At 41.7% G+C, this 21705-nt stretch overlaps 1 protein-coding gene across 1 annotated transcript; it reads left to right on the top strand.

Annotated features, from left to right (window-relative positions):
* Nucleotides 1-2895: 2895 nt before the first annotated feature.
* On the top strand, nt 2896-20929 carry LOC310649526 (ras-related protein Rab-18-like; the record flags this gene model as incomplete). The annotated part of the gene is made up of 7 exons (XM_083378024.1): nt 2896-3011; nt 3117-3172; nt 4606-4667; nt 7923-7995; nt 9388-9503; nt 17455-17521; nt 20760-20929. The coding sequence occupies exons 1-7, from the start codon at nt 2935-2937 to the stop codon at nt 20927-20929; spliced, it is 621 nt and encodes a 206-aa protein (XP_083234150.1). The 5' UTR covers nt 2896-2934.
* Between the last annotated feature and the right edge of the window lie 776 nt (nt 20930-21705).

Below are 21705 nucleotides of genomic sequence, written 5' to 3'. Positions count from 1 at the left end.
TAGGAGGGGCCGCGATCAGCTGGTGCACGGCCAGCAACTCCCAAACCGGCCAGGAGGAAATGGCGCGGATCTAAGATCGTGCGCCTTAGGGGCTAGACGAGCTTGGGCGTCCTAAAGGGACCGCGTGGTCTTTTATGTCTGGAAGCGGGAGGAGGCGGGGGAGCCTTTCTTTCGCGCCAAATTACATATTTAGGGTCGGCTCTCTTCCGAATTAGAGCACAAGTTCAGGAGCCCGTCATGAAATAGTACCTGTTTGGGTAGAGATTTATGCACTTTGCCTATGTGTATGTTGCACGCTCAGATTCATTTGTTGTTATGTTTACCATTTAATGCTACAGGTGCTTGGGATCGATTTTGGAGAGAAACTCTAGTTCCCGGTGTATAAAGGTAATCAGGGCTGCTAAAGCAAAAGTTCAAATGTTTTGTCCGATGCTTCTCTTGTACTAGAGAAGTGACATCTCACACTAGGTGAAAGAGACCCTTGCTCCACATTTAAGTTTTTCCCCATGGTCAAGATCATTTGACTCGACAGACTCGACAGACTTATGTTCAACCTATTGTTCCCATAATTAAAAGGGCCATTGCAAAATTATGGGGTGTTCCAATGTTATGTAAATAAGCTATACAAAATTCAGCAGGTTTACATTGTTCACTTAACCCAGTTTTCTGAATGTGCCCAGTACAATGAACATAAACTAATCCCACAGCCAGTGTTCACATAATACATTAGGCTGGACTATACTTGCTTGTTATATAGTTTTATGTGTCACAGCTGTTTAACTTGATGAATTTTAGCTGCAGTGGAAGTTAAAAAAAGGTAAAGGTTCCCCCGCACATGCGTGCTAGTTGTTTCCAACTCTAGGGGCCGGTGCTCATCTCCATTTGAAAGCCGAAGAACCAGTGTTTGTCCGAGGACATCTCCGTGGTCATGTGGCCGGCATGACTAGACACCAAAGGTGCACGGAACACTGTTACCTTCCCACCATAGTGGTCCCTATTTTTCTACTTGCATTTTTACGTGCTTCTGAACTGCTAGGTTGGCAGAAGCTGGGACAGGTAACGCGCTCACTCTGCTACGCGGCACTCGGGATTCGACCCGCCAAACTGCCAACCTTCTGATCGACAAGCTCAGCGTCCTAACCCTTGAGCCACCACGTCCGTTATGCAGTGGAAGTTACTTGCTTCCTAAAAGTGTATTTCTTTCTTACATTTATTTCCTTTCTTTCCTCCAGGAGCTGAAAATGACCTGTATGGTTCTTCCTACTCTTTCATTTTGTGTAGATTAATGTGAAAAATAATAGCTGTGTTCACATAACATCCCATTAGTTTGCTTAACTATGGTTTCTTCTATACATTGCAAGTAGCTGAGTTCAAACAATCATGGTTTATAAGTAGACTTTCAACATGCATGGAGTGTGTTTCTCAGTATTGAATGCATTTTTTCCTTTGCAAAATAAGAGGCAATACTCAAAGTTCGATTTATTTTTACAAATTGGTTACTGCAAACATATCCTCAAGGAACGATTTCTCATCATTCCTGCAAAACAGATTCGCGTGTACACACACACACACACACACACAGAGTTCTCAGCAACCACAGTTGAGCGCTACATTTCCTTTGCTAAGTGAGTTTTGCCCCATTTTATGACTTGTGCCGTCATTGTTAAGCAAATAATTGTAGTTAAGTGCATTATGAGGTCATTAACCGAGTCTGTCTTCACAATGACTTTGCTTGTCGGAAGCTGACTGGAAGGATTAGTAATGCTGATCACACGAGCCCAATACAGGGCAATTGTCATAATACATGCCAGTTGTAAAGCACCTGAATTCTGATCATGCGGTTATGTGAATGCTGCAATGGTCATAAGTGTGAAAAACAGTCATATGTCATTTTTTTCAGTGCTGTTGTAACTTTGAAAGGTCACCAAATTAATGGTTGTAAATTGAGGATTACCTGTGTATATGTATGTACATATATGTGTGTGTGCATATATATAATTTCTATTAAGAATTTTGATTATAATACAATTTAAATGTAAAGAGAATAAAAAATGCAAAAAAGATAAAATAATTTAATAATGAAAGAGAAAAGAAATATATAAAGCTATGATTTCCAACCTTCATTGCAAGAATTATAAATAAATTTAGTGATTCTTCCCACCCCTCTGAGGTTACAAATATACTTCCCATATTCAAGTTCTTATCCACAAACAAATCCATAAGAATAATCTTTTCAGTCTTGATATCAGCAGAAAGTCCGTAAAGGGTTGCCAGAAGTAGCAATATTATCTTAACCTTGATCAACCAACTTTTTTTCTATTTCTTAACAGTCTTAAGCTTTAGTTCATTCAAATATTGTCATAGATTTTTATTTCTCTTCATTTGGGTGGGGGTAGCATAATGATTCAGCCAACAGCCCAGGTTCAAGACCCAAACATTGTGCAATGGGATAAGCTTCTGTCCTTGCCCTCGTTCTGCCAACCTAGCAGTTCAAAAGCATGCAAATGCAAGTAGATGCATAGGTACCACTTTGATGGGAGCAATGCTCCATGATGTCACAATGGCTACATGACCGTGGAAATGTCTTCAGACATCCCTGGTTCAACGGCCCTTAAAACAGAGATGAGCACCATCCCGTACAGTCAGCAATCACTAGCAGAATAAGATCTGCTGGGACTTCTTTACCTTTACCTTCTTTGTCCCGTTCTTCAAAGCTATAACTTTTAAATTTGCAAATATGTCTTCTTAAACTCCAGTTTTGTCTTCCTGGACCGTAATTCTTTCTGTTGGAAGAAAAGATGGGGAACTAAGTGGTGGCAAATTATCCTCTGACTTCTCTTTTCCCTCTTTCTAGCTTTCTTGGCTTGGATGTTGGGATAGCATCCTTCTTTTCATTCTGCTAAATTCCCTGTGCATCTGGTAATAAAGCTCACCATGGCACAAAAGGACACTGCATCTCTGCCCACTCTGAAGATATTGTTGATTGGAGACAGCGCAGTGGGGAAATCCAGGTGGGCAGGGTCACAGCATGGGAAGGAACCGGGGAACTTTGTTCCAAAGGCAGATAAGTGTTCCTTGTGTTTTATTATTTTTCCCCTCTTTTGTCTGTCCTGTAGCCTTTTGCTGAGATTTGCTGAAGACACATTTGAGCCGTACCTCAGTCCAACTATTGGTGAGCAATGCTGCCTGTTCACATATGAGAAAAAGACGGGGGGGGGGATCAGAACTGATTATTGCAGCCTCCCATTTTGATAGCAAAGATAAACAGATTGCTTAAAGGCACATAAACATACACACAAACATACACAATTTTAGTGTTCCTCATATTTGGCCTTTTAACCAAGTTTTAATGCATGCTACATTGTCCAAACCTAAAATAGCTACAATTCCAAAAATTGAAATTTGTATCCAAGATTTATTGTACAACTGTAAATAATTGGGAAGCAGTGTTTTCTGTTAATTAATCAGTTCTTTAAATTAGCTTGTGATGTCAATATACAGGTAGTACTTGATCTATGATGGGTTGCTTAGAGACCATTTGAAGGTATGAGTTCCCACAGTCAGTCCCCTCTGCAGTCATGTGACTGAACTTATCATTTGCAGCACAATGGTGATTCACTTAATGACCACCACAGGGACATAAAGAGACATAAAATTGGGTCAAACATGTGTTTGATGTTTTACAACCATTAAAGCATATGACCATGGATTACCTATAATCTGTACTTAGTGACTGAAAAGAAATTAACCATAGATTTTTCAGAAATAACATCCAAGTTGGGATATATAGAGATCAGGATTTGGGTGAATCAATTCGCACAAAGTATAGTAACAAAATATGTTTATGCTACACTTCTTTAATTGCATTTAATCCATAGTCTGGTTTGGCAAATTAGATAAGAATTTCCTACTCACACTTCCAAAAACTGATCTAAAATGCCCTGCACCAGCCTTTTCTAACCTGCTACTTTCCAGACATGCTTAGATTGCTGTTCTGATTCTTCATTATTTCTCTAGCAGGATCCATATATCATCACCAAGCCACAGTATAATTTTATTTGGTTTGATTTGCCATGTTTTTCTGTAAACTAACATTGATGGCTTAGCCAGGGCTTCCCAGCCTTGTTGAGCCAATGAACAATGTGGAATTTTGAGAATGTATTATTCTTACAAAATAGTAGCTCTGGTAGGTGTGGCCAATCACAAATTATCCATTCAATAAGAGGGCACGCTTCCAAACAAAGCAGTGGTAGCATCAATCCTTATTTTTATTCTCTAAGATGGCCTCCAGGTTCTATCTGAGCTCCAGAAGCAGTCTTAGAAAAAGATATTTATCTTAAAATTATGAACTAAATGAAGCAAACAAGGACTGCAGTTTTCCAATTGTCTATTTTCTAAGAATAGATATTGCTGAGAATGGGGAATCTTGCTAAAGCTGCAGGTTATGCCTAATGCTGCATTCTATTTGTTTGCTACTGTTAGATCATTGACTCTATTATTGTCAAGCAACTGGTAAGTAGGCCCAGGGTTGCTCTCAGGTACCATGACAGAGACAGATGGCTTGGTGTATTTTTCTAATCCTGTGTTTATCTGCTTGGTTATCAGGTGTTGACTTTAAAGTGAAGAAGATGATCGCTGGGAATTTTCCCCTTCGGCTAGCAATATGGGTAAGCAGCATAGTCTCCCTTCCCAATCCAGGAAAATAATGTATTTCTAAAGAAAGGAAAGCAGAAGAGAGGGAGGGGAGGGGCAGGAGAAGGAAGGAAGGAGCAACAACATTCTTTCAATCTATAGTAAGAATGCATATTTCTGAAACCTTCAATCTATGGTAAAAATACATATTTCTGAAATTCGCATAACATGCATAGAGATTACCAGTTTGCCCACCCTCATATTCTTCAGATTCCAATTCAAAGTGCACTTTCTGTTATTCTGAGCTGTTCTGGTCTTTTCAGACCTTTTCAGAAATTGGAGCAGTACAAGGCTGGAGCATGTTTACAAGCAGTGAACTACCAGCCAGTCAGTGTTGCCCTTTGGCTCTTGTAGGTGTGCAGAAAATCGCCAGACAGTAGGGCTTAACTTTCTTATTCTGCACCCAGATTCATATCAAAACATCTCTTTCCTCTCAAAAATAAATTGGTTCGGTTCTCCCAAGTTCGTATCTTTCCCTTTCAAAGTAACTGATACTGACATACCAGGATGCTCAGGAAGGAAAGTAGGAGCTGGAAGGCAGGTGAGTTGGAATTCAGTTGCCCCTCTCGGCCCAAGGAGACAATAAACCAGGGGTCTTCAAACTTGGCCCTTTTATGACTTGTGGACTTCAACTCCCAGAATTCCTCAGCCAGGCACGCTGGCTGAGGAAATCTGGGAGTTGAAGTCCACAAGTCATAAAAGGGCCAAGTTTGAAGACCTGTGCAATAAACATTTGGGTTTCGGCCGTGATATTTACTGCCTTGTGAGTGGCAATAGAATTGTCCCCCAATCCGTAACCAGATCTGCACTTTCACCTAGAAGCCACCAGATAGTTGTATCTTCAAACAGAAGCAACAGTGGACTTCTATTTAAGCTTAACTTCTGGTACTGCAGTGACTCATATAGATATACCTAACCCCTTCTCATACTTGCCCTCTGCTTCAAGTGGGAGACTGATAAGTTTTTAAAATCAATAGTGGCCTATTGATATTGCGCAAATCCAGCCTTTCAAAAATAAAGAATCTGTATTATTACTATTATAATTTTCCCATTAAGAGTTTTTCCCTCTTTGATTGTTTTTCTAATTATTCAAAACCCTGGATTTTCCTATGCTTCTCAATACTCAATACTTGAGGGATGTTGAGGATGTGTGCACACATATGAGTTTAGGTTACTTAAATAATCCGTGTTACATAACTGACTCTGCTGCTCTTTCCCTACGACACAGTTGCTGCAAATTTCTTGCAAGGCTCTATGACCATAGAGTCCTTTCAATGTACAACTCCATCACTACTAAGTCTTGCAAGAAGAAGTTAGGACAGCTATAAAATCCACTTGGTAATCCTAGCATCTTTCTTGCAGACTAGGTGGCCATAGAATTCTCTAAAAATCAGGACTTTGGAGCCTTTGACGGAGGTGCTGAGAGGAGTCTAAGGCTTTGAAACTTTGAGAACTCAAAGGGGGAACAGAAAGTTTATGTATACAAATGTGTCTGTATGTGCAGGACAAATTGTGGGTAGTCCTTAATTCTGCCCCCTGGCATCAAATGCAAATCTTGAAGCTAGGAGCTTGACTTTCCTGATACATAGGCTGCTGTATCCATTTCATAGCTGCACACATTCATGTTTGGAACTGAAGAAAATATGCAGGGGGAAATATCATATGCAATCTTACATTATATATACATACGTGTGTGTGTGTGTGTGTGTGTGTGTGTGTGTGTGTGTTGGGTGGAGCACCCGGTCTACCAAATACAAAGCAGTCTTTTCTGCATTTCGCTCCAGTCTAGGGGCATCTTTTGCATAACGTCTGCCTGCAAAAGATGCTCATAGACTGGAGCGAAATGCAGAACAGACTACTTTATATTTGGTAGACCGGGTACTCCACCCAACACATAGATATATATCCTCCCTGGCCTCTACTGACAGCAGTGAGGGGGAGCCTGTGGCCTAAAGGTTAATACAGCTGCCTAACATGCAAGCTGCCCAGGTTCGAATCCCAGAGGGGTAAGACTAGATGATGAGAGCTAAGGAGTTTGAAATAGCTATACTGGTTTCCCTTTAACTCTTTGTCAGTCACAAAATTTTGAATTTACAGTTTTCACAGTAGTGATATCTGCCTGCAAAAGATGCTCCTAGACTGGAGCGAAACGCAGAACAGACTGCTTTATATTTGGTAGACTGGGTGCTCCACCCAACATACACACACCCACACACACACATAAATAATATATTTTCTTCTCGTAAACATGTGCTACATTGTCAAACTTGGGAACATTTTGTTTTATAATAAAAGCCTAGAGCTCATGATGGCAAATTATGACTTTAGATTTCAGCTTTAGAGCCTCCCAACCTTGAACATTTCTAAGATGGCGGCGCCTGGAATGGCTGCGGCTGCATTGGCTCTTGAAAGCGAATAGTTTTGGGAGGGATAGTAAGGGCTATAAGCCGCATGATCAGGAAGATTTTGACGTGTTTGAGCAACATGGTGGAACTAAGGTAACATACGACCGACAATCTTTGCTGGCCTGGCGAGTTTCTAGTTGTTTTGGAACTGTTGGTGAGACCGTTAAAAGTCGTTGGCGCTGTTTGAATTTGTTCTGCCAACAGCAAGATCTGACTGCTGGCCCAGTGATGGATTCTACTGCAAATCAGGGCTGTTTCCAGAGGAGGCAGAGAGGACCTGGAGCTTATGGAGCAAAGGAACTGGATGAGGCTGTAGGCAGGCCCAGAGGAAGAGAGAGAGGCTTTTGGAGGAGTTGGTGGCGGCGGCAGCAGCGTGCTCCAGGGGCGAAAAGAAGCAAGGCCTCTTAAAGGAAAAGGAAGAGTCAGGATCAGAAAAAGGAAAGAAGGCGAGGTTGTCAGAATACAAGCTAACTTGAGGGCTAATCCACATGGAGCCCCATTTCCATCTGTCCTGTTTGCCATCGTTCACTCCCTAGAGACTAAAATGGACAATGTGAAATTTGAGCGGACCCCGAACAAGGAGTATATATCGGAGGTGGTGACCCTTTGAGAGCTGTATGCAACGAAATTTCATTTTGATGTATGCCGATTGGTGTACATTCAAAGTGACAATAAAATTATCATCATCAACACATCTGTTGGCAACCCTGAAAGCAGTTTTACTTTTTGCAAATCTTAACTTTTTAAAAAATATATTCATGCTACAGAGTTTTAAATTACCCTTTAAAAAAACACAACAAAAACAGCTTTGTTTTCCTTTTGCAGGACACAGCAGGGCAGGAAAGATTTCGAACATTGACTCCAAGCTATTATCGAGGTGCTCAAGGTATAATTTTAGGTAGGTAGTAGTTATAGCACGAACATAATCAACCTTACTGAAGCCAAACATTTTAAGGGCACAAGTAAATGGAAGTACATCTATTCCTCTCAGGGTAGCTGGCATAAACAGCCTCAGAAGAAAAATTGCTGGCGTTTGCTCCTATGGTACTGACTTGTTTGTTGGCGGTGTTTGTTCCTTCAGAAGAGTTTCATGTTACCTAAAAATACTTCAAATATGAAAGCCAAAGACCCCTTAGTTTGATTTATAAGATGTTTCTATTGATGCAGATGTAGATGTAATAAAGCACATGAGCCTTTCAAGCTTTGATCCAAGTTAAGCTAAACTCCGAAGAGTATTTTAATACGGCTATAATATACCCATCCTCTTCAGAATTTTTTGCTATGTTCCCAAAGTGATTTTGTCATGTGGGGACGATCTCCTCATGGCTTGACACCAATTACATGCAATAGATGTGCTCTTGATAATCCAAAACCCTATTTGGTGCAATAATTACAATTCCATTGCATACATACACCATGGGGAAGTGTACCTTTGTGCAGATACAAAATATGGCACCTTGATTGCTTGAGACATTGAATTGAAGCAGAAGTGCCTTCACAGCAGTCCCATATTTCACTATTGCATTCTGGGAAGAAAAACTGGTTCTCAACATGTGGTATACTATAGTATACTAGTATACTATAGTAGTCTGCAAGCTGCTGCTTCCCCCCCACACACACACACACAATAAGGGGGGAAAGATAAAAATGCAGAATAACTTTCTAGTACAGATGGCTGCCAAGCAGAGGTAGACTCCCTCTTGATGGCCAGGGGCAATATTTGAAGGAGGACTGGCATAGATGGGACAGAGATGCAGGAGGCATGTACCCTCATCACACAGCTAAATGAAGCCAGGATCTTCCATTTTCTTCCTGAATTTTTCTCTTTGTGGGTATATCTATGTTTACCTCCAAGAACAGCAGACAAGAAATCTGGTGGCCTTCAAATGTTTTCAGTCAGAGCTATTATCCTCCCTTGCCATTAGACATATTGGATAGTTGATGGCACTTGAAGGCTAAAGTGTTTAGGAGGCATTGGAAGGCTTGCCTTTTTTATGTACATCATTTAAGATGACTTTTGCATGGAATACAACAACAGCCTTCCTCTTGCCTAAATATATCTGGATGTTATGAACCTACTAACACGCTAAGGATGGTCATTGTTAGAAATGATTGGACCATAGTCCAAGATTGCTCATAAACCTAAGTAGAACCAGATGTGGTTCTATCCAGCCCAATCACTTTATGTTATCTGATTAGAAGTGGATCAACCGTTTCTCTATTTTGGGCTTACTGAAAATGTTCTCCTATGTAAACACAAGGCATCTGTATGGTTTACACCATTATGCAGTTTATGATGTTACCAGGAGAGAGACATTTGTGGGCCTGGAAAGCTGGCTACAGGAGCTAGAGATCTATACCAAGAAAAATGTTGTGAAGATGTTGGTGGGCAACAAAATTGATGAGGTGAGTTATTAGTATGTTTGTGTGGCATACTAGGTGGCCAGGGAAAGAACTAAGGGGAAAGGGGAGACAAGTTAAATTTAATTCAGTTTAATATTGTTCTCTATGTATTGCTTATTCTTCCTTTCTTTCATAGTGGTAATTACTACAGTTTGATAGAATTTTTTTGTGGGGCTCTAGGTTTGCATTCAAACTTCCCACAACTGGGGGAAGTTCGGGAACTTCAGATGCTGCCTCCCTCCCATGCAGGGGGGCTGGCATATACTTATTCTTTAGATATTTGTGGTAGTCATATTCTGCAATTGATCTCCTGAAGGGACCTCATTCACCTAGCCCAGGGGTCGGCAACCTGAAACAGTGAAAGAGCCACTCGGAACCGGTTCCCTCACAAAAGGAAAAACTGGGAGCCGCAAAAAATGTGTGCGCATGTGTGTACATGCGCACATGCGCAGAACAGGGTTTGACTGAAGAGTGGAGGCAAGGCGAGATATGCACCTACCCTGCATATTTGAATTGATTGGTTGAACTTTTTTAGTCCCACTTTTTTTTTTTTTTGGACTGCACATGGCAGAGGACTGGGAGCCGCAGGAGACGGCTGAAAGAGCCACATGAGGCTCTGGAGCCGCGGATTGCAGACCTGTGACCTAGCCATTTCTCTTCATGTTTCCCATCGTGCAATCTGTTTGCTAATATTCCTGAGATTCAGTTGCTCATCACATAGTTTTTTCATTTGGTTCGATTGTAGTATAATAGTGTGAATGCTCAGCATTTCCTGGAATTAAGATTTTTTTTCTCCCAAGATTCTTACTGACTTTTGCTCTGCTGTTCCTACATGACATACAAAGACAGAAGTTGAAGAGAATGAACAAAAGTCAGAAAGCTAGAGACTGTTAGGAAATTATTTGGATGAGGGGATAGATGGGGAACTGATCAGATTTGCAGATGACATCAAGCTGGCAGGAATAGCCAGCACTCCAGAAGACAGGCTTAAGATACAGAAGGATCTTGAAAGACTTGAACATAGGACGCTATCTAACAAAATAAAATTCAGTGGTGAAAAAAGTAAGATTCTACATTTAAGCAAGAAAAACCAAATGCACAGGTATAATATAGGTCCGTAGTGACGAACTTATGGCACACGTGCCACAGGTGGCACGTGGAGCCCTCTCTGTGGGCACGCATGCCGTCGCCCCAGTCCTAGACCTCCGCCGCCATGTGCAAAAAAAAAATTCAACTTCTCGCGGGGGAAAAAAAGTTCTCACAAAGTTGAAATTTCTTGATTGAACTTTATTTTCAGTCCCAGACAGTGGCAGAGGAAGTGATGCGTCGGAGCTAGAAAAAAGGTGCCGTGTGGAGGTGGGGGGAGCGCGGGAGCAGGGCGCTCCATGCGAGGGGTGGGGCCTGTTGCTTCCCTCCCCTGCCAAACACCTGCCAAAGCCGCGCAAGGTAAGGTTGCCGCCCTTGCCTAGATGCCCTCGCCTCCCCCAAACATTTTTTTACTAACCTTTACTTATCTGCAAAGGACTTCTGGGGAGATGGCTTGGAGCCATGTGCTGCGTCGGGGAGTTGGTGTGCAGGCAGGTGAGAGAGCAAGCTCGCAGATTGGCTTTGTGGTCTATTCTTGCCACCTTCCCTCCCTAAAATCATAGAACTCTTTGGATTGAACGGGAAGTTAAGAGTCAACTCCCCCCCCCCAATTATTTAGTCAGAGGCGTGGAAAGTGTTTCTTGCTTCTACTTCCTCTCATCTGCTCTTTTATAATTTAATCCAGCCTTACCCAAACTAATGTCTTTTGGGTGTCATGGACCACATTGCAATAATCCTGTGGCTATGCTGGCTAGACATGCAATGCCTTATTTTCTCTGCAGTATGCGCCTAGGAGGCATTAGGTCTGTGGGATTTAGATGTATTTAAACATTTGTTTCTTCTGCCTAATTTATTAAATCAACATCTAATTCAAAATTAAATGTTTCTGAGAAATCCAGGGCGGTTTACAAAAAAACTCTCAAAGACAGCTTTTGTAAAGCATCACCAGCACTGCTTAAAACAGCACTGGCTGAACAGTATTTGGAGTTGCCTCTAAACGGGTGAGGGATGCACTGTTCATATTTTCCTTGGAAGAAAGTTCTGTAATTGGGGTGCTGTCTCTGGGAAGGCTCTGCTCATGGCCACTGTTCTATAAACCAAACCAGGGGGACCATCTGATCTAAATGGATGGTAAATATAGATGATTAGGGGGCTGGAGGCTAAAACATATGACAAATGTTTGTGGGAATTGGGTGTGTCTAGCTTAAGGGCTAGGGGTGGTGACATGATAGCAATGTTCTAATATTTGATGGCTGCCACAGAGAAGAAGGGGTCAACCTATTTTCCAAAGCATCAGAAGGCAATAATAGATGGAAACTAATCAAGAAGAAAACCAGCCTAGAACTAAGGACTTGTGAAAACAACTAACCAGTGAAAAGGCTTGCCTTCAGAAGTTGTGGATGCTCCCATCACTGGAGGCTTTTAAGTAGAGATTGGATATTCCATTGTCTGGAATGGTATACATCCCCTGCTTGAGCAGGGGCTTGGACAAAAGTTCTTCCAACTCTTTGAGAGAAGTGCTGCCAACCTCTCCCCCTCCCCTCGCCCCTTCCTGGTCACAGAGGGAGGGAAGGAAGGAAGGAGGGGAGGAAACAGGAAAGAAAGGGAAGGAAAGAAGGAAGGAGATGGGAATGCAAAGGAGGGAGGAAAGAAGGGAGGAAGGAGATTGGAATAAGAGGGAGGGAGGGTCTGAGGGAAGTCCTGCCTTAGCACTTGGCCACCAGCAGCCCTGTTGCCATCCCCTGGTGGTCTGCCATCCTATTGCTGAGGATGCTTTGGTTACAAAGCCAGGTCTCCTTGCTTGGAGAGGGAATGGGCCTCCCTCTGACCCACACACTTTGCCCTCCTGCACCCACCATTAGCAACCTGGCCAAGGAGACCAAGTACAAAAGCAGTATCCTTGAGGAGGAAGTAAACCCAGCTAGGCACCCCCTCAGGGAAGTGTGGCTAGGGTAGGCAGGGTAGTGGGGTCCTGGTGCCGTGGGAGCTCAAGGCCGCTTGAACTCCACTGCCCAGGGCTCCAGGCAGTCCGTGCCACCATCCAGGGGCCCCCTGCATGGCCTAAGGCTCAGTGAGGCTCCTCCAGTGGACCATGCCCCGGCGCTTGCTCCAGTCCCACCCACCCCTCCGCTGGAGACCCTTAGATCCACCCCAGTCCTGCCCAGGCCCACACGTGCCCCTGACGCTGAGCTGGCCATGCCCACCCAGCAGGCCATGCCCATGCCAGCCATGTCCACCCAGTAGGCCATGCCTACCCAGCGGGCCACATCCATCCAGCACCCAACAATAACTAAGTGGGGTTTGGGTTGCACTTTGGGCACTCGATCTCTAAAAGGTTCGCCATAACTGGTATAGGTGGTACCTTGCTCAATAATAGTAACTAAGTGGAATCTCGGAGTCCTAGTGGACAATAACTTAAATATGAGCCAGCAGTGTGCTGCTGCTGCTGCCAAAAAAGCCAACACAGTGCTAAGCTGCATTAACAAAGATAGAATCAAGAATCAAGTGTTAATACCACTTTACAATGCCTTGGTAAGGCCACACTTGGAATACTGCATCTGGTTTTGGTCACCACGATGTAAAAAAGATGTTGAAACTCTAGAAAGAGTACAGAGGCTAAAACATATAAGGAACAGTTGCTGGAATTGGGTATGTCTAGTTTAACGAAGAGAAGGATGAGGGGTGACATGATAGCAGTGTTCCAATATCTCAGGGGCTGCCACAAAGAAGAGGGAGTCAAGCTATTCTCCAAAGCGCCTGAAGGCAGGACAAGAAGCAAAGGATGGAAACTAACCAAAGAGAGAAGCAACGTAGAACTAAGGAGATATTTCCAGACAGTTAGAACAATTAATCAGTGGAACAACCTGCCTCCAGAAATTGTGAATGCTCCAACATTGGAAGTTTTTAAGAAGAGATTGGACAGCCTTTGTCTGAAATGGTATAGGGTTTCCTGCCTGAGCAGGGGGTTGGACTAAATGACCTCCAGGATCCCTTCTAAGAAGGAGAAGAAGAGTATGTTATGGGATGCATTTGGAAAACAGGAAGTAGATTGAATTGTATAATATAAAGCGATCATTGCAACAAAAATGTTTTTATTTATTTATTTATTGAATTTATATACCGCCCTATTCCCGAAGGACTTAGTTTTTCCCTGCAATGTGATCTAAGTATGGTCTTTTGAATAATTTTAATTATATATACCCTAGATTTTAATTGTATTTTTAATCGTAATTGGGGTTTTTAATTTAAGGTTATTGTAATCATTTTAATTGTTTTTAATTTTTGTAACTTGTGTATTGTTTTTTTTAAAAAAAAACCCTCGTGAACCGCCCTGAGTCCTACGGGAGAAGGGCGGTATATAAGTCTAATAAAATAAATAAATAAATAGATTAAAAATGCTCCCACATTTTAGGTTGCTCGATAGCAAATGCGCATAGCGTGCAGCCTCTTGTAGAGCTGAAACACAGAGCCTGTTCATATGTAAACAACAGGAGTGAAAGGCTGGTTCTAATTAGTTTCCCTCCCTCCTTCCCTCCCTCCCTCCCCATTACCGAGAATCTTGTCCCAGTCTGCAGAAGCCTGTTGGGTGTTTGCTCCTTCTTATTGCTGCCTCCTACGCTTTGCCAGCTGCATCAGCTGCCTTCGTACCTCAGCATCCTGAACGAGACCTCTCCATCTTTCTCCTGCTCTGATGTAATGAGCAATCTGTTCAAGCTGCTTCTGAAGTCAGCAGCTTCTCTGTTGCTACTCTGTGTTTTGGTTTGCTTTTTTGGTTTCTGCTTTCACCAGACAACTGGAATTTTCCTAGTAAGAAAAGCAGTCGTAAATGAGGGAGGTCTCGTGTATGGCTTCTCTTAACAATATTTTCTGCATTTCTAATTCACTTTTTTTTTTTGCTCTGCCTGTCTTTGCATATCCTTCTGTCTCCTTTAATTATGTTTATACTATCATGTTCTTCATAAAATGACATCAAATTGATTATCAGTATACAAAATGAAAAAGATCAGCCTTAAATATGTTGAAAGACCAAAGGAAAATGGACAAATATAGAGCCTTGGTGGAGCAGTGGGCTAATGCCTCCTTAAGTAACACCAGCTGCCTGCAATTAGTGCAGGTTCGCATCCCACCAGGCTCAAGGTTGACTCAGCCTTCCATCCTTCCGAGGTAGGTAAAATGAGGATCCAGATTGTTGGGGGCAATTAAGCTGACTTTGTAATAATGCCACTTGGGGGGGTGGGTGTGAAAAGCCCTAATAAGCAGGCATATACATAGAATGAAGGCTACTGCTAAGCTTGTAAGCCGCCCTGAATCTTCGGAGAAGGGCGGGATATAAATGGAATTAAAATAAAAATAAATAAATAAAATAAATGATCAATATCTCCAGAGGTTCTTTCACTGCCCATTTGATTATCAATATAAGTGCAGTTGCCATATTTTGAGATTACATTTTTTTAAATATAGTGCTCAGGAAAACTGTTCTGCCTATTGTCTATGGAGGTTCTCAATCATCCAGGTCATGGTTGTCACAAAAATGTTTTTTTGAAAAGGCAATTGGACTTTCTTGGTTTTTTTCTTTGAAAATGTTTCATTTTTCATTTAGGACAGGGCTTTTCAACCAGTGGTACGGGTACTACCTGTGATACATTGGCACCTGGCAGGTGGTACGCAACCATCCTAGAAAAGTGGTAGTGCGGGAGGGGAATGAGCTGAACTGGTGGCAGCACCGCACAAGCCTGAACGAGAGACGGCTGGAGCTGCAGGGCTGTCAGGGCTCAGCGGAAGCACAAGGATCAGCGCCAGGCTCCAGCTGGAGCTCAGCGCTGATCCTAGCACTTCTGCTGAGCCCAGAAGAAGAGCCAATCAGCTGGAGTGTTGCAGCATCTCCAGGATCTTGTGATTTACATTCAGATGCTTGACAACTGATTCATATTTATGACGGTCACAGTGTCCCAGGGTCATGTGAAGTGACCAAAACCCGCTACAACCACCCAGCAGACGGGAGGAATAAAAAACAAACACACCCCACCTCACACCCGCTGCCAATCCTTAAGAGAAATGCTCACAACAGTGAAAACCTCAGGCAGGAGGAAGAGCACCACCGGGCAGGCAGGCAGTTATCTTGCTCGGCTGTGGCTTGGGGGGGGCACTTTTTTCAGTGCCATTGTAACTTCAAACAGTCACTAAGCGAACTGTTGTAAGTTGAGGACTACCTGTACTTCATCACTTTTTCCCCCTTTCTTTTTTTGGTCATCAAGTTTTTGACACCTTGCTAGGCAACTGGTGGTACTTCGATGTTGCCATATCCTAAAAGTGGTACAATGGGTGAAAAGTTTGAAAAGCCCTGATCTAGGAAGCTTCTTCAGTTCTTAAGAAAAAAACCAAGAAAGTCCAGTTGCTTTTTGAAGAAAGCATCTTTGATTCTACCAATTATAAAAAGAAAGCAAGTTTATATGGCACTGATTGACTGAAGAGACAGCCAGTCAGGAAACCTATATTCTTTTTACCACAATGAGTGATTCTGATTGTCTTACCCTTATTACTAATCTCTTCTTCCTATGAAGAAAACTAATTTTTTTCATTAGTTAAATATTTGTGAAGGCCATACAAAGCAATTGTATTAGATGTTGACTAAGCTATATTTTGGAGTTCAGAGGCATACTTAATGTTTTTTGAACAGGAGATAAAGAATGCAAGAGGCCATCTTACGCCCACCTGAATGGAATCAGTTTTTTAAGCTACGCTAAATTTATATCTTCTTTAAATTACTTTTTGTGTGTTTCCTTGCTCAGACTGACAGGAAATCTTGCCAATCTTTGTTGTTGCTGCTGCTGCTACTGTTGTTGTTGTACTGAGGGGCCAACATAAATAATTTGAGGATTTCTACATTAGAACTGAATTTTGAACTAATGTTGAACTGAACATCAGCACCAATTTAGCCAGGGAATATTTACATATACCATTTTCAAGCTTGCCTTTAGAGAAAATGAAAAGAGCCAGAAGAGGCTCAAAAGAACAATAAGTAGAATAGGGGAGAGAAAAATCCATCTTTTATGAGATCGTGGAACCTTAATACAAAATTCAGATTTATATATTTTATGTTTGAAAACCAGGCATTTGTAAATCTGTTGGCTCTATTGACTCATTCATGTATCACTGTGTTTTTACAGAGATAACAGTTCTATTAGTATTCCGTATGTGTATAGTAAAGAGAGGAGCTGAAGAATGCATGATTGTGCAGGGCTTTGCTGATTTAACAGTTACAAGGATAAGAAGGGAAAGTAACTGGCCTATATATTCAGTGTGGCCCATGGGTCTTCCTATGTTCCCCTACCAGCCTTTAAGTTAAGACATCCATTAAATACCATATTTGATTTATATCATTATCATCTGCTCACAGAGAGAGGCTTTTTTATTTTTCCAGCACAATGTATTTTGGAATTGCTATGTAATTATAATTTATCAAACCTTGTCAGATCTAAGGAAGTGGAATCTTTGGTAAGATAATCTTAACTAGCCTTTTCCCAATTTAGAAGAGAGTCCTGTGAGGTCCTTGGTGCTCTCGAGCTTGACTATTTTCTTGCAATATTTCATTACCTGACACGGTAACATTATTAGCAGTGGAAGAGAGTGGGGTTTGCTCAATAGACAAGTGGCTGGCCCTGTCACTGTTGGTGGCATGTTCTTGGTAGCGCCTCGAGTAGGGTATTGTTTAGTTTTTGTTTGTCTGAGTTGGTAATTCCTTCATGGGGGTATTTATTATTTGATTGCTGATCCAGTGTTAACCTAGAAGAAAGTCCTTCCTTCCTACCTCCCTATCTATCTCCTTCCACCTATCAAGTACCTAATAATTTTCTCTCCCCATCTACAGACCAACCGTGAAGTAGCAAAAAGAGAAGGATTGCTATTTGCACAGAAACACTCCATGCTCTTTATAGGTATGTGATTTTCCAGAAGTAAAATGATGGCAAAAATCAACATTTCCTTATCTTTGCAGATCTTCTCCCCAGCCTACTCCTAGCACTATTCCTTTTAAGCCTTCCAAAGTCCCCTAGATGGGATGGGCTTAGGTTTCCCTCCCACCTAACCCCTAGATGTCAGTGCTAGGGCTTAGGTGGGAGGGAAGGTGATATTAGATTTACTCCTGCAAAGTCTGAGCTCTGGATTATGGTCCTTAGATATCCTTTCAGAACTATAGAACTGCTATTTCAAGACCTTTCACCAGTTAAAGAACAGTCGGTCCATCCTTGAGTTGGCATGAAACAACATCAGCATGTTTATTGTCCCCATTGCCGCTCTGCATCCTTCTGCCATTCTGTTTAAATCACATACTAATGACTCTGTCCTGATTTGTGAAGGAGCCATTCTTTACAGGCAAACGATTTTTTCCCCAGTGGCTTTGCAGATACCCAGCCATTCTAGGAGAACATCCACAAATGCAGCCAGAATGTGAATGGTCTCACTTCAGGACTTGGTTTGGCTTCCCTAGGCAGGCTTGCCTTCCCCTTCTTACACATCCCATTTGGGCATCTCTAAAGATACACTAAAATAGGTAAAACACTTGGGGAAGCCCCAGGACAGAAGAGAGTTAACTTTACAGAGGAGGGAGGCAGATCTTTCCAAGGTTGTCCTATAGCAGGGGTAGGCAACCTTGGCTCTTTTATGACTTATGGACTTCAACTCCCAGAATTCCTGAGCCAGCCAGTTGAAGTCCACGAGTCATAAAAGAGCCAAGGTTGCCTACCCCTGTCCTATAGCTAGGCCCTGCAGAGCCATAGTACTGAACTAGTTGATGGGCAATCACTCTCATTCTTGGCAGTGGAGAAGGAGAAGCAATAACTGAAAGAGCAGCATGGAAAACTGGCAAATAACAAATGTTGAGTTCAACATCCTTCATTATTTTCTGGACACAGCGGTTAGGAAGTGCAAGGCTGCAGCATAATTAAAGAGTTCACACACCAGTTAAATAAATTAATACAAACATGCCCCTTGTTCTTTCCCAACGAATATTGTGGGATTCTGTTGTGCTCGTTTGCCCTTGTTGGAAGGCTGAGAAGCTGGTGTCAGGGACAGGGTTGGATTCCATAGTCTCTCAACATAAATGAACATAACTTTTATTTTCCCCATAACTGAGTTAAAGCCCTGTCCTTGCATCCTTGAGTTAGCATAAAACAGTAGAAACATAATGCTTACTGTTCATATGAAATTCACCTTTCTAATTGCCTCAGGCGAGCCCAAGAGCGGGATAAGAGCTGGAGAGCACCATACTGATCTTGAGAGGCATGTATATATTCAAACAATAACACCACACCTCCCGGGAACAGGATGGTGCTCTTCAGTTCTTAATTCACTGTTGGGTTCACCTAAAGCATTTGGTAGGCCTCTGTAGGAATGGCTGAAAGAGGTGGGCCTTTTGGTCTGATACAGCAAAGCATCTGTTGATAAAGTGGGGGGGGGGAAGGAAGGTAACCCTTAATTTCCTGGAAAAAGTTTGATTTATTTAAATAGTTATTTGCCATTAGGGAATTCGCACTGAGACAGATGCATCAAGTATACCAGCAGTTAGCCTTCTCAATTTTTAACAGAAGAAAATTTTTTCTCACCCCTTCTATGCTTCATGCTTTCTTTCAGTGGGGAAGAGATTCCCCTTGGTTCACCAGAGGTGAAGAAGAAAAACTAGCAGCCAGAGAAATAAGATATGAGAGGATTTAAAAGGAACATGCTTATTTTTGACCACACTTTTTAAACCCTTCTTGCGTTCCCCTTAAGATTCAGTAGAACAGGGGTGTTCAAACTTGGCCGTTTTATGACTTGTGGACTTCAACTCCCAGAATTCCTCAGCCAGCGTGCCTGGCTGAGGAATTCTGGGAGTTGAAGTCCACAAGTCATAAAAGGGCCAAGTTTGAACACCCCTGCAGTAGAATGTTCAAAAAGAGAAATGGGAGGCAAGCTTTTAAGCAATATGTTTTGAATTTTGTTAGATGTTTGCCTGATGTTTCAGAGATAGTAATAAAGACCTTATATGGGGGCTATAGAGATTATTTTACAAATTTTATAAGCACTTAAAATATCATGTGCAAGGTCAAACTAATGCTTCTAAAATTATATCAAAAGTGGTTGGGCTATAGTTATAAGATACAGACAATCCCTAGGTGGAAGCAACAGGAGCCTTCTACTGTATACCACTTTATTGCTCTAGTGGTGATTCAGATTTTTGTAGCCTTCCTAAAGCAGAAATTTGCTGTCACAAGAAGTAACTTTAAATCAGGATTTTCCTAACTGGGTCTTCCAATCTATCTCTCACCATGGATGCTGGTTTAGAATAATGATAACATAGCATTTCTTATCAAGAGAAATCTGATGGGGGAAGGCCGCTACATAGCAACAAGCTAAAAAGATTTCATATGCAACCTGATATTTATATCACTCTAAAATATACACTTGTATTGATTTATAGATTCCTCCCCAAAACAATAGCATTTCAAGGTACATGATGATATATTATCATCACAATGTTGCTGCAATACAACCCAGATGCAGGAATATTTATCTTTTGCTGAACAATAATAGGATTTTAGTGATGAAGATACTTTATTTAATAGTTCTATCTGAATAAATCTGGTAGTAATCTTTTCCAACTTAATAAGTTTATTTCTTTTAATGTGTTAGTTGGAAAAGGTGCTATCAGACACCATTTGATAATTTGTTTACCCTAGAATTACCATGGCTGTCTTCCTACAATGATTGCTCCTCTGTTAAATCCCCATCTCTCTCCCCACTATCCTCAGATGTCCTCTGATGTTTACATTGTCTGTTTTCTGCTTAACTGTATCCCTTTCAAATAGTTTCTTGGCATCACATTTGGAGTTGTAGTAGCTCAGGATCCATAACACTTATTTATAATACTACAGGATACCCATAGCACATTTTATCCCATTTTTTTTCATTAAATGTAGATGAGCTAAAAACGATGTTCAGGCCACTTAGTAGGAAAGCTTTCTTCAAAACAACACTATCCAATTCCCATCATTTTTAACCATTAATAATGTTTTTTTTTTAAGATTGAGGGAATGTAGACCAGCCTCTCTGGAAGATGATGAGTTCAAAGAGACTGAATTTGGACACTTGTACTTCATTTGACAAATGACACCTCTTGCTGTTTTTTCCTACCTCCAGAAGCCAGTGCTAAAATGGCGGCTGGAGTGCAAAGTGCCTTTGAGGAAGTCGTCATGAGGATCCTGCAAACTCCAGAGCTTTGGGACATCAGAAGAGAAGGAGTGAAATTGACAGAAAGCAGATCTTTCAGAGACACAGATGCCTGCAATTCCTACTGTTCTATTGCTTAATACCTCATGCGTTCAAATAAAAAGACCCAGGCCAAAGATTCTAAAAAATGGGCTCTCGTCCCTGGCCTCACATTCTCCTTCTCATATTTGGCCAAGAAAACAACATCTTGGGTGGACAGCCTATAGTGGCCAAGAGCAACAACAAACAGGATGATCATAAAAAAAAATAAAGGACTAGGATTTTTCATTCCCCTCCTCCTCCAGCCCCAGTCATTGGGAGTTTTCAGCAAGATCAGATTTTACCCATTTATAAGAACATTATTAGAGCATAACAACAATTTTCACATGATTCTCAATTAAAAATGGCAGGAATCTGCAGCATTAGGTTGCAAAATCATGATACCAATTAACTGCCAAAGAACAGTCAAGGAAGCTCTGAAAGCTACTAAATGAGGTTTGCAACACACGTGCCCCTCGGATTACAGGTTGCCCATCCATTCTGATATACTGAACTGAGTACAGCAGATTTTATTTCCCTCAGATGAGGGAACATTGCACACTAATTTCTGCTGACAAATAAGTAACTAAAAGTAGCTTGGGAGCAGGTTCCTCAAGCAAGCCACAAAATTCTTAAAATCAAATTCTTTGCACTCAAAGATCCTTTCACCTTCTGCCAATTCAAAGTCTTTGTATTCTTTCTGTCCTTCAGATTGCCAGCTTCTGTTATACACATAACACACAGTTCTTTCGCTTCTTCCTCCAGATGGCAGTCACCATCCCCAAATTGTGATGGCATATTATTTTTTAAAAAAGATTTGTCTACCAATTGAGAGACC

The sequence above is a fragment of the Vipera ursinii genome, assembly GCF_947247035.1.
Source record: "Vipera ursinii genome assembly, chromosome: Z".
Lineage (NCBI taxonomy): Eukaryota > Metazoa > Chordata > Lepidosauria > Squamata > Viperidae > Vipera > Vipera ursinii.
The sequence above is the reverse complement of the archived record's forward strand: the minus strand, read 5'-3'. Positions and strand labels throughout refer to the sequence as shown.